General features: G+C 44.2%; 1 protein-coding gene across 1 annotated transcript; it reads left to right on the top strand.

Moving 5' to 3' along the window:
- Positions 1–330: 330 nt before the first annotated feature.
- On the top strand, positions 331–11,204 carry LOC102407981 (transcription elongation factor A N-terminal and central domain-containing protein-like). The gene is given in 3 exon segments (XM_025276358.2): positions 331–461; positions 10,016–10,791; positions 10,794–11,204. Coding segments are annotated over 2 exon segments (1,137 nt in total). The 5' UTR covers positions 331–461; positions 10,016–10,038; the 3' UTR covers positions 11,178–11,204.
- The last annotated feature ends 1,688 nt before the right edge of the window (positions 11,205–12,892 follow it).

The following is a 12,892-nucleotide window of genomic DNA, read 5'->3' on the forward strand; positions in this document are numbered from 1 at the left end:
AACCGATGCATGCGAGGGGTGCAATAAGTACTTGTTGAATTAATTACCGCGTTAAGTAAACTCATTTCCGTCCTAAGTGTTGTCAACATTTAGCTGAGCGCTGTCTTGATGGGAAACAGAAAGGGTAGTTCAACAAACTTCGATGCTCAAAAGCAACAGTGGGGCTGTTTGTTTATTTCTTTTTATTTTTTTCAATTCGTGGCTGGCTGCAGATTGCTGGCTCCAGACCAGGACCAGATTTTGGGAGCTGCGAGGGTGGGGGTGGGGCCGGCCTCTTGCCGGCCTCTTGCAGCGATCGCTCTGCGCAGACGCCACTTTCCTAGCACGCATGCGTTGAGTCCCGGGCCTTGTTCCCCAGTCTGAGGGATGATTGGTTGAGCTTCCGTGGTCCCGCCCTGGGACCGAAGCCCTCTCGGGCACCGAGGACACCTAGGACTTCCTGGTTTCGCCCTTGCTTCTAGGTGAGGGGTGTTCAGGTTTCGCTAATGTCTCTTTGGCTGCACACATGCGACCCAGTTGGTCCCAGTGGAAGCCCACCACGCTCGGGGAGGCTCTCAGTGTGCCGGGGCCGGTAGACCCGGACGTGCTTTCGCCTTCCTCTCGGCTCCAGCCGAGCGTGGGTAGATCCCTCGGGGCCGCCGCTCCCTGCGTGCTGGGTGCCAGGCTGTCACCCTTGGAAGTCTTGCAGCAGACTTTGCTTGTCGCTCCACCCCACCCACTGGAACCCGAACCCAGGCCGGAGTGGGCCCTTGTGCCAGTCCCTTCCCCTCGTCCCTTCCGCTCGCTGCACATTTGCTATTGGTCATCATAAAGCAGAAGGGCGCTAGAGCGGTATTGTGCCACTTCAGAAACTGTAACGCTCCTGACAGCATCATTTCTCGCCATAGAGGAAGAGGCTGCCTGTATAGCCAGAGAGGTGTACCTGGGTTCTGACTAGAAATTTACATTTTTTCTTTAGATCTTAGGTCTAAACTCGTCTAGGTTATTGCTGCTTTGTTACCAGCTTTTGGGCTTCCCTGGTGGCTCAGAGGTTAAAGCGTTTGCCTGGAATGCAGGAGATCCTGGGTTCGATCCCTGGGTCAGGAAGACCCCCTGGAGAAGGAAATGGCAACCCACTCCAGTAGTCTTGCCTGGAGAATCTCATGGAGGGAGGAGCCTGGTAGCTAAGTCCATGGGGTCACAGAGCGTTGGACAGGACTGAGTGACTTCACTTTATTACTAATTTCACCTGTTTATATTTTTTTCTGTGGCCACTAGAGATTTTTAAATTCTTTGTCTGGCTTGCTGTTACACTGCTGTTGGACAGCACTGGCTGCAACCAAATCCAGCCTTTCTGCCTTTGAAAAAGAGATTTATTGTAGCAAAGCCTATCCGTTCATTTATATATTGTCTGTGGCTGGTGTGTCTGACTCTTTGGGACCCCATGGACTGTAGCCCACCAGGCTCTTCTGTCCATGGAATTCTCTAGGCAAGAATACCGGAGTGGGTTGCCATTTCCTTCTCCAGGGGATCATCCCGACCTAGGGATGGAACCCGGGTCTCCCACATTTCAGGCAGATTCTTTACCATCTGAACCACCCACTAACACAATATTTATTGTCTGTGGCTGCTGTTCCTACTAAAGAACAGTGGAGCTGAGTAGTCCATACAGAAGCTGGATGGACTACAAAGCCAAAAGTATTTACCATCTGGCCTTTTATAGAAAAAATTTGCTGAACCTCTGTTCTAGAACAATGTCAGGTATGGTAGATACGTGTAAACCTCTTCATTGTATATATAATGAATATATATTATTCCTCTTCATTGCTGTATAATCCTCAGTTGGGCTTAGTGTGTGATATAGTTCCAAGAACTTTGTAAGGACTATCCCTTTTAATTCTCATATTAATCCTATGATGTTGCATTCTCCCTCCACCCCCAACATACTCATCATACTTCTGGGAACTGTACCTTCTAGTCCTTCATTGTCCCCAAATGACTTGACTCCTGGGGACCTGATTAGCCCACAGGAGGCACTGTGCTGCTTTTTTTTTTTTTTTTTTTTTTGTTAAACTAGAATATTTTAAAATGATTTTCTAAACTAAAATTGAGATAAGGTTGGTTTCCCATGGAAGAAGCTGAGGGGCTTAGGCACAGTGGGTACAAGCAAACCAGTCTGTGGTGCAAAGGATGATGCTCACTAGCAGAGAGGGGAGAATTTGTTGAGTAATAGTGAGCCCTGGCCAGGCGTTTGCCAGGTGTGTATCAGTGAGTAAAACAGACATCATTCTTCTGTGGTCTTGTAGGGAAAGCAGACAAGAAAAAATTATTTAGTGTGATTCAATTCAGTTCAGTGGCTCAGTCATGTCTGACTCTTTGCGACCCCATGGACTGCAGCACACCAGGTTTCCTTGTCTATCACTAACTCCCAGAGCTTGATCAAACTCATGCCCATCAAATCGATGATGCCTCCTTTGTCATCCCCTTCTCCTGATTTCAGTCTCTCCCAGCATCAGGGTCTTTTCCAGTTTGTCAATTCTTTGCATCAGGTGGCCAAAGTATTGGAGCTTCAGCTTCAGCATCAGTCCTTCCAATGAATATTCAGGATTGATTTCCTTTAGGGTGGACTGGTTTTATCTCCTTGCAGTCCAAAGGACTCTCAAGAATCTTTTCCAGTGCCCCAGTTCAAAAGCATCAGTTCTTCACTGCTCAGCTTTCTTTATGGTCCAACTCTCATATCCCTACATGACTACTGGAAAAACTATAGCTTTGACGAGATGGACCTTTGTTGGCAAAGTAATGTCTGTGCTTTTTAATATGCTATCTAGGTTTGTCATAGCTTTTCTTCCAAGGAGCAAGTGTCTTTTAATTTCATGACTGCAGTCACCATCTGCAGCGGTTTTGGAGCCCAAGAAAATAAAATCTCTTACTGTTTCCATTGTTTCCCCATCTATTTGCCATGAAGTGATGGGACCAGATGCCGTGATCTTCGTTTTTTGAATGTTGAGTTTTAAGCCAGCTTTTTCACTCTCCTCTTTAGTGTGATATGCACCATGGGGGAAAAATGTACAAATATTTGATGTTCTTAACACGTTTCCTCCTCTGTAAGATGGTGGTAGCCCTGTACCTGTGAAGATGGAGATGAGCGTCTATAGCACACAGACTTTCTCCACGTGCAGTGCTTTCTGCTGTTAGGAGGTAAGTGCAGGAATGAATGCAGGGGACTGGGTACACAGTGACACTGAAAACATTGCAGTCTCTGGTTAGAATTTGTAGAGAAGGTTTTCAGGCGAGTTGTGCACAGCAGGTTTTATGTTTTTTGTTTTAAACATTTCACAGTTTAATGAGGCTCCCTCCAGCAGAATGTGAAGTCAGAGAGGTGGTGTGCATTCAGCCCAGGAGCAGGTCGGGAACTGCCTTTGGGTCGAGGCCCACGAGCTGGGTCGGTCCTGCTGTGGGAGAGGAGTTGTGCCTGTGTGCTCAGGGCCGTGGTGATGGCTCTGGTTTAGATCACAGTCACCTGGAGAGCTGCAACGTGCCCAGGCCTGCCCGCAGCGATTCCAATTCATTCTGTCTGGGGTGAGGCCCTGGCATTGTTTTTGTTTTGGCTGTGTAAGTTCTCCAGATGACACGGATTGGCAGGCAGGAGTGAGAACCACACACAGGCTCAGAGAGCTAGTGGAGCAAAGGCATTGAGCTGGGGGATGCAAGTGCCTGCCAGTGATTCAGTCAGATCACAAACGAGGCTGGAAAGGGGCTTTTCACTACTGGCCAGGGACCTTGGGCTCCATCCTGAGAGCAGAGGGGAACCTCTGAAGGGCCTTAAGCAAGAAAAGGAGGGAGCTTTTTGCTGAAATCTCTAAGAGAAGATGATCCCTCTAACAAAATGTCGTGCATAGAGTGAAAGCAATAAGAACTGGAGCCGGCCAGATAGCAGGAAGTAGAGGTTTGGTTTGTGTATCCCTCCTATGTGTACCACTTAGCAGCAGTGTCTGTCCTTGTATTTGCCAGTTTCTTGTCTGTATTCTGCTGGACTGTCAGCTCCTTTATGGCAGAGAGTATCCCGTTAGGTTCAGCATCTATTGTGTACGAGATACATAACAGATATTTATTCAGTGAACTGTGTAGAACTCTAAACTGGACACACAGCCTACTTCATCTTTTTATGGCAGTTCTCAAAATTTTATATCCCAGTTGCTTACATACTATAGCCTCCTAAGGCAATAAATTGCTTTCTATCAACATGACTGTCCTACCGGGAGAATAGAAAGTTTGACATCATTGAAAGGCTGCAGAAAATATGCAAGAGAGGTGCACAGTTCTTGAGGTACTAGCCTACTGTGTTCCCTGTGTGCCTGGCAAAGTAATAAAACCACTTTCTCCTCCAAAAAAATATATACATGGCAGTTTCTTGAAAAAATAAAAATAGAATGTCTATATGATCCAGCAACCCCACTTTTGGGTATATACCCGACAGAATTGAAAGCAGAAAGATATTTATGCATTCATGTTCATGGCAGCATTCTTGACAAGAGCCCAAAGGTGGAAGCAATTCAAGTGTCCATCAGCAGGTGGATGGATAAACGCAGTGTGGTCTACCCATCCAGTGGAATATTATTTAGCCTTGAAAGGAGGGAAATTCTGACAGACACTCCAATGTGGATGAACCTTGAGAGCATTATGCTGTGTGAAATAAGCCCGACACAAAAAAAGCAGATACTGTATGATTCCACTTATATGAGGTATCTAAAGTAGTCAAACTCAGACAGTAGAATGATGGTTACTAGGGAATGCAGGGTAGAAAGAAGTGGAGAGCTGTTGAATAGGTGCAGTTTGTTTTGCAAGACAACTAGCATTCCAAAAGCTGGTTGCACAACAGTGTCAATGTACTTAATGAACTATCCATGTCAGAATGGTTAAGATGAAAAATTATATGTGCATTTTTACCACAATTAAAAATTTTAAAATGTAGAGGAACAGTAAATAAAAGGGTTATGAAATGAAGAACAGAGGGATTTTATATATGAAACCTTTAAGTTCTGTAGATTTCCATGAGTAAAGTAAAAGTTTCAACAAACAATGCCTCCATCTCCCTGAAGCCCTGAAGCTACTATTAACTTGCCTTCAGAATCTTCTTAAAGTTCTGACCTTTCATTGAGAAATTCAACCTGAGTTAAAGATTGTCTAACCTCCTTGGGGGAACTCTAGACCAGTGTCTTATTAACCCCCTTGCTGACATCCAGCCCAGTTCAATCCTGCTTTCTCAGGTACCGATGTGTAGAGAATGAGTGTAGAACATGAGGAGACTGAGTCCTTGCTAGGAAACGTTCCCACACATGGGGGAGGGTTCAAGTGCCCTGAGCTCCTTGTGACCGGACCGTCGTGACTCCCTTGCTTGACTTCCTCCAGGTCCCGAGATCTCAAGCAGACAGTGCTGAGAGCAGTAGTCAGCAAGTGAGGATGTGTATTTTTAATTTTTCTGTGCTGTCTTGCCTGTTCTTTGTTGACTGGGCCTTTGACTCTTAGGAAGACCCTTTTTACTGTTGCAGTGAATTTCAATGAAATAATGACATTTACAGCAACATGGATGGACCTAGAGATTATCATACTAAGTGAATAAGTCAGAAAGAGAAACGCAAATACTATATGATATCACTTATCTATGGAATCTAAAATATGACACAAATGAACCTATCTATGAAACAGAAACAGACTCACAGACATAGAGAACAGACTGGGGTTGCCAGGAGGACAGGGTGAGGGCGGGAAGGATTGGGAGTTTGGGATTAGCAGGTGCAAACTGCTGTATACAAATGGATAAACAACAAGGTCTTACTGTAGAGCACAGAAAACTATATTCAACATCCTGTGATAAGCCATCATGGAAAAGAATATGAAAAAGAATATTCATGTATAACTGAATCACTTTGTTATACAGCAGAAATTAACACAACATTGTAAATCAACTACAATAAAATTTTAAAAGGAACAATATATAAGTAAATGGGTAGGATTGTGTTCCAATAAAACTTTATGTACAAAAAAATTAATCAATACAGAAATCTTCATTCTGATCATTCAGAAAAAGAAATGGAATTCAAAAAGGAAAAACAAGGATCTTGAAGTACCAGTTCTTGATAATTAGAAAATACCACTTACAATCCAGAATCAGTGGCCCATTGAGTTCTTGTTAACTGACTTTAAAAAAGAATAATAAATAAAAAAGACCACCAGGTGGTAAAAATACAAGACCCAGAACCTTTATTGTGTGCACTATGCAATGGGGAAACCCAGTAGGAACCTCAGAGTTGTAGCTGTGGGTGATCACCTGTTCCTATTTGGGGATCAGGTTTGAGGGGAGACGGAACTGTTTGCAGTGCAGCAGTGGGCTTCTGAGGAAGGTGAGAGCTGATATGAATGCAGTCACAGGTGAGGTGAGGCGCTTCCCTTCTGGTGTCCTGATTCCAAGGGGCAGTAGCACTGGGATGATCCATGAACCATGGCATTTTTCAGTAAGCAAATCTCTGGAACGTATAGGGTTTATTGTGAAATTGTAATAGACCCATAACTTTTCTGGTTAGGAAATCAGTGCATGTGTATACATCAATAGAAAATATAAAAAAAGAGTAAAAGAACAAACAAAAATCACTTAAGATCTTGCCATTCAGAAAGTAACACTGTCAGGAAATTTTTGTATCTATTTTCAGTCTTTTCTCTTCACACGTGATTTGTAAAGAAAGTTTGGATCAGACTTTAGATCCCACAAGCTGTGCAGCATGACCAGAAAAAAATAGTAAAGATAATAATAAATGGACTTTAGATGTTGTTTTTATTAATTTTTAGCTTTTTTTTTTTTTTTTTGATCACACTACACAGCTTATGAGATCTTGGTCCCCTGAACAAGGACTGAACCCAGGCCCTCAGCAGAGAGACTACTGAGTCCTAACCACTGGACTGCAAAGGCATTCCCTCGATGTTGTTTTTAACTAACAGCTTTGTTCAGATACACTGTTTATACCATAAGTTCACCTAGTTTAAGTGTACAGTTTAGTGGGGTTTTTTAAATCATATTCACAGATGTGCAGTGGTTACCACAGTCAATTTGAGAGAAGAATTTGTACCTCCCCCAAGAAAAGCTGTGTACCCATTAATAGCCACCGCCTCTTCATTCCACCCAACTGGTTCCCCGATTCCCTCCATCCCAGCCCTCATCCACCATGAATTTACATTCTGTCTCTAGATTTGTGTATTCTGGACATCTCATGTAAATGAAATCATACAATATGTGGTCTTCTGTGTCTTCAATTTAGCATAAAGCTTTGAAGGCTCATCCATGTTGTCTGTATCAGAATTTCATTTTATTGATAATATCCCATTGTATGGATATATTAGGGTTTGTTTCTCGATTCCTCAGTTGATAGACATTTGGATTGTTTCCACTTTTTGTCTGTTACGAGCCATGCTGCTATGAATGTTCGTGTGCAAGCCTAACCATTGGGAACCTCATCGTTTCTTCTAAGTTTGCAGAAAATCCTTACAAAAACAGCCTCCCCATCTCACATTTCCTTAAAGTAAATTTTTAGAAATAGAATTGCTGACTAAAAGGACCTTAAGCTTTACAGCACTTGTCAGGTGGTGTCTAGGAAGACTGCATTAACTATCTCTATAATCACTTCAGTGTTGTGAACCTGTATGTCTTTGGTGATTGTTATTTAACATCACGTGCTGTAAAACAAGAGTCCATGGAGTCTGGAAAAGATGATATCCCTGCCATCAAAATGCTTATGTTCACATTTAGACCAAACAGGCAGATACAGATCCAAGGGTATTTTGTAGGCAAGGTTGTGTGCATTAGGTGGAGAGACAAAGAGACGGGTTAGATAAAGTGAACTTTTGCCTCCTCGGGATGAGGTTCACACAGACATAACCAGCTTTTTACACCTAAAAGTGGTGGTGGGAGGGCAGAGAAAGGTAATGAAATGAAACTCTGGCCTAGAGACCCCTTAGTCCAAAGTCCTAAATCCACTGGATTGAAGAGTCAGAACCTTGACCCCGATGTTCAGAAGACTTAGACATCAGCACCGTGTGGCCTGGTGACTGTTGGAGCCCATCTGACCTGTGTCCAGCTGCCTCCCAACCTGTGGTGTTTCATCATTCTGTAGATTCCTTGGGACTTCTGAAGAGCATCTGATTTTGGCTCTGTTTTTCATGCTTTTATATTCAGAAAAGTCCTACTTCAAGACTATAAAATCAGTGAATTCCCTGGCAGTCCAGCAGTTAGAACTCCATGCTTCAACTCCAGGGAACCTGGGTTCAGCCCCTGATCAGAGAACTAAGATCCCACAAGCCAGAGTCAGTTCAGTCGCTCAGTCATGTCCGACTCTTTGCGACCCCATGGACTGCAGCATGCCAGTGCTCCCTGTCCATGACCACCTCCTGGAGTTTACTCAAACTCATGTCCATTGAGTCAGTGATGCCATCCAACCATCTCATCCTCTGCTGTCCTCTTCTCCCGCCTTTGATCTTTCCCAGCATCAGAGTTTTTTCCAGTGAGTTGATTCTTTGCATCAGGTGGCCAAAGTATTGGAGTTTCAGCTTCAGCATCAGTCCTTCCAATGAATATTCAGGACTGATTTCCTTTAGGATGGACTGGTTGGATCTCCTTGCAGTCCAAGGGACTCCCAAGAGTCTTCTCCAACACCACAGTTCAAAAGCGTCATTCTTTGGTGCTCAGCTTTGTTTATATTCCAGTTTGCACATCCATACCTGACTACTGGAAAACCGTAGCCTTGACCAGATGGACATTTGTTGGCAAAGTAATGTCTCTGCTTTTTAATATGCTGTCTAGGTTGTTCATAACTTTTCTTCCAAGGAGCAAGTGTCTTTTAATTTCATGACTTCAGTCACCATCTGCAGTGATTTTGAAACCCCCAAAAATAAAAGTCTGCCACTGTTTCCCCGTCTGTTTGCCATGAAGTGATGGGACCAGATGCCATGATCTTGGTTTTCTGAATGTTGAGTTTTAAGCCAACTTTTTCGACTCTCCTCTTTCACTTTCATAAAGAGGCTCTTGAGTTCTTCTTCGCTTTCTGCCCTAAGGGTGGTGTCATCTGCATATTTGAGGTTATTGATATTTCTCCCAGCAATCTTGATTCCAGCTTGTTCTTCCTCCAGCCCAGCGTTTCTCATGATGTGCTCTGCATATAAGTTAAATAAGTAGGGTGACAATATACAGCCTTGACGTACTCTTTTCCTGATTTGGAACCTGTGTTGTTCCATGTCCAGTTCTATATGTTGCTTCTTGACCTGCATACAGATTTCTCAGGAGGCAGGTCGGATGGCCTGGTATTCCCATCTTTTTAAGAATTTAGGTTCAGCCCCTGATTGGAGAACTAAGATCCCACAAGCCACAGTACAGCCAATAAAAGCTATATATTAATAAAAAGTAAAACTATAAAACCAGCAAGGACTTCAGTTTAAATAGCTGAACACAGGGGGAAATAGTCTGGCCTCCTCAGCCTTTCCCCATGGATGCTGACATTGGCATGTTTTCATTCCCAACATAGCCACCAAATTGCACCCAAAGGAGTTAACTGATCTTGATCTGGAAAGGGCATTCATTTGTAAAAGTAGAGAGGGAAAGTTACAGCAGCTCTTTTAGCAAGCCTCCTTTAAGTGAATGTTAATGCAGAGGCTGTTTAGAGAGCTGCTGTTTTTTTTTTGTTGTTGTTGTTGTTGTTTTAACTACTGAGACTCAGACTTTTGAGACTGAGCCATACTGCAATGCAGATTCCATTTTCTAATACGTCACACCCACTTTTATTACCTAACTCTCTGCCTGGCTCAGATGGTAAATAATCTGCCTGCAATGCGGAAGACCTGAGTTCTATCCCTGGCTTGGGAAGATCCCCTGGAGAATGGAAAGGCTACCCACTCCAGTATTCTGGCCTGGAGAATTCCATGGACTGTATAGTCTCTAGGGTCACAAAGAGTCAGACAAGACTGAGCGACTTTCTTCTTCTTTTTCTCTGCCTAGGTAACTGACAGAGAGCACAGTGCATGTATGACGGACTTGCGCCCGGCAAACACAAGCTTGAGAACATGGAAAGCCCTTTTTTCTTGGCAGCTCTAACGATGTCTGACAAGAACCAGATAGCGGCCAGAGTTTCCCTTATCGAGCAGCTGATGTCTCAAAAGAATTTTGAGGATCTCGGCCATCACCTCACTGTGCTGGAAACTCTGCATGTGACTCCAGAGCACCTTCAGGAGACAGGGGTGGTCAGGGCAGTGTACAGAGTCCTCAAAAACTGCCCCACGGGGGCTTTGAAGCAGAAAGCCAAGCGTTTGCTGTCAGAATGGAAAGTGCTGTATAAGGATACTCTCTGCAAGCCAGAGGGCAGCCCTAAACTATTTCCTCTGGGTGGAAGTCAAGAAGAAAATTGAGGACTTCTTCCTGACTCACATCAGGAGGAGGAGGTACGGGGTGGCTCCAGGTATAATTCTCTGTTGACATCTCAAGATGTGGTGAGAGCTGTTGAAACGATCATGCCGGAAGACAGCTGCGGCAGTGTGGAGCCTAAGGCAGTCCCTCTCAGTGCCCAGGACCCTCAATCCACCGACCTGGCAGCAAGTGGGCAGCAGGACCGCATAGTGCCAGTGAGAGCCAGATGCACAGAGCTGCTGTACGAAGCTCTAACTGCTTCCTCCCCAGGCCAGCCCAGAGCCCACTCGTGGCCCAACTTGGCACAAGAAATTGAAGCACACGTTTTTGCCCTTCACCCCAAGAACCTCCAAAAATACAAAACATGCATCTGCACAGCAAAGTGGCCAATCTAAAGAACCCCCGCAATTCTCACTTACAGCAGAACTTGCTCTCTGGGACCATGTCTCCGAGAAAATTTGCCAAAATGACCACCATGGAGATGGCCAGCCAGGAACTGAAGCAGTTGAGAGCCTCCTACATGAAATCTGCCTTACGGGAACATTACCTGCCCCAAGTGGTGGAGGGCATGCCGACGAGGAAAATAAAATGCGAGCGCTGTGAGAAATTCAACTGCCAGATCACTGTCATCCCCAGAGGGACACTCTTCCTTCCAAGTTGGGTGAGGAATCCAGGCCCAGATGAAGAAATGATGACCTATGTCATCTGCAATGAATGTGGGGAGCAGTGGTATCATAGCAAGTGGGTGTGCTTGTGATTATAAATAAATGTTCTTTTAACAGCAGATAACTGAAGTGATGTCTTTTATTTGTACCACCTTTTAATGCTTGTCTTTTAAATCTTACACATACTATTTTTTTCTTAATTTAGGTATAGTTAATTTATAATCTTTTACTAGTCTCCAGTGTACGGCAAAGTGATTCAGTTCAGTTCAGTCACTCAGTGGTGTCTGACTCTTTGTGACCCCATCAACTGCAGCATGCCAGGCTTCCCTGTCCATCACCAACTCCCAGAGTTTACTCAAACTCATGTCCATTGAGTCAGTGATGCCATCCGACCATCTCATCCTCTGTTGTCCCCTTCTCCTCCTGCCTTCAGTCTTTCCCAGCATCAGGGTCTTTTCAAATGAGTCAGCTTTTCGCATCAGGTGGCCAAACTATTGGAGTTTCATCTTCAACATCAGTCCTTCCAATGAACACTCAAGACTGATCACCTTTAGGATGGACTGGTTGGATCTCCTTGCAATCCAAGGGACTCTCAAGAGTCTTCTCCAACACCACAGTTCAAAAGCATCAATTCTTCGACACTCAGCTTCCTTTATAGTCCAACTCTCACATCCATACATGACTACTGGAAAAACCATACCCTTGTCTAGACGGACCTTTGTTGGCAAAGTAATGTCTCTGCTTTTGAATATGCTGTCTAGGTTGGTCATAACTTTCCTTCCAAGGAGTAAGCATCTTTTAATTTTATGGCTTCAGTCACCATCTGCAGTGATTTTGGAGCTCCCAAAAATAAAATCTGCCACTGTTTCCACTGTTGCCCCATCTCTTTGCCATGAAGTGATGGGACTGGACGCCATGACCTTAGTTTTCTGAATGTTGAGTTTTAAGCCAACTTTTTCACTCTCCTGCTTCCTGTTCTGCATACAGATTTCTCAAGAGGCAGGTCAGGTGGTCTGGTATTCCCATCTCTTTCAGAATTTTCCAGAGTTTATTGTAATCTACACAGTCAAAGGTTTTGGCATAGTCAATAAAGCAGAAATAGATGTTTTCCTGGAACTCTATTGCTTTATCCATGATCCAGCAGATGTTGGCAATTTGATCTCTGGTTCCTCTGCCTTTTCTAAAACCAGCTTGAACATCAAGAAGTTCACAGTTCACGTATTGTTGAAGCCTGGCTTGGAGAATTTTGAGCATTACTTTGGTAGCATGTGAGATGAGTGCAATTGTGTGGTAGTTTGAGCATTCTTTGTGCTTTGTGGGGGGTAGTTTGACTACCCACCACCCTGGGACAATTACATCTGGATCTGTGGGATGCCTGGAAGAGGAAATGGCAACCCACCCCAGTATTCTCATCTGGAGAATCCCATGGACAGAGGAGCCTGGCGGGCTACAGTCTGTGGGGTCACAAAGAGTCAGACATGACTGAGCGACTAACACTTTGACTTTTTACTATGGGGATGCAGCCCAGCATCAACATTTCTGTTTTCTTTGCTCAAGTTACTTGAAGTTGCAATCAGAGTTCCAAAGCCTTGCACTTGATCCTTTTGTCACCTTTAAGAAAAGTGTTATTTTGTACACTTCACAGTTGAGGAAACGTCCACAGAGGTCCTGTGGCTCACCTCGGCAACACAACCGTAAATACTCACACTTGAACTGCGGCTAGATTTTTTTCCTTCCAGTTCCCTGTCTGAGACGGCTTCCATACTGACTCCTGAGAAATACAGCCCTGGAGATGTGGGACTAAAAG

This window comes from Bubalus bubalis, chromosome X (assembly GCF_019923935.1).
Source record: "Bubalus bubalis isolate 160015118507 breed Murrah chromosome X, NDDB_SH_1, whole genome shotgun sequence".
In the NCBI taxonomy this organism is placed as follows: domain Eukaryota; kingdom Metazoa; phylum Chordata; class Mammalia; order Artiodactyla; family Bovidae; genus Bubalus; species Bubalus bubalis.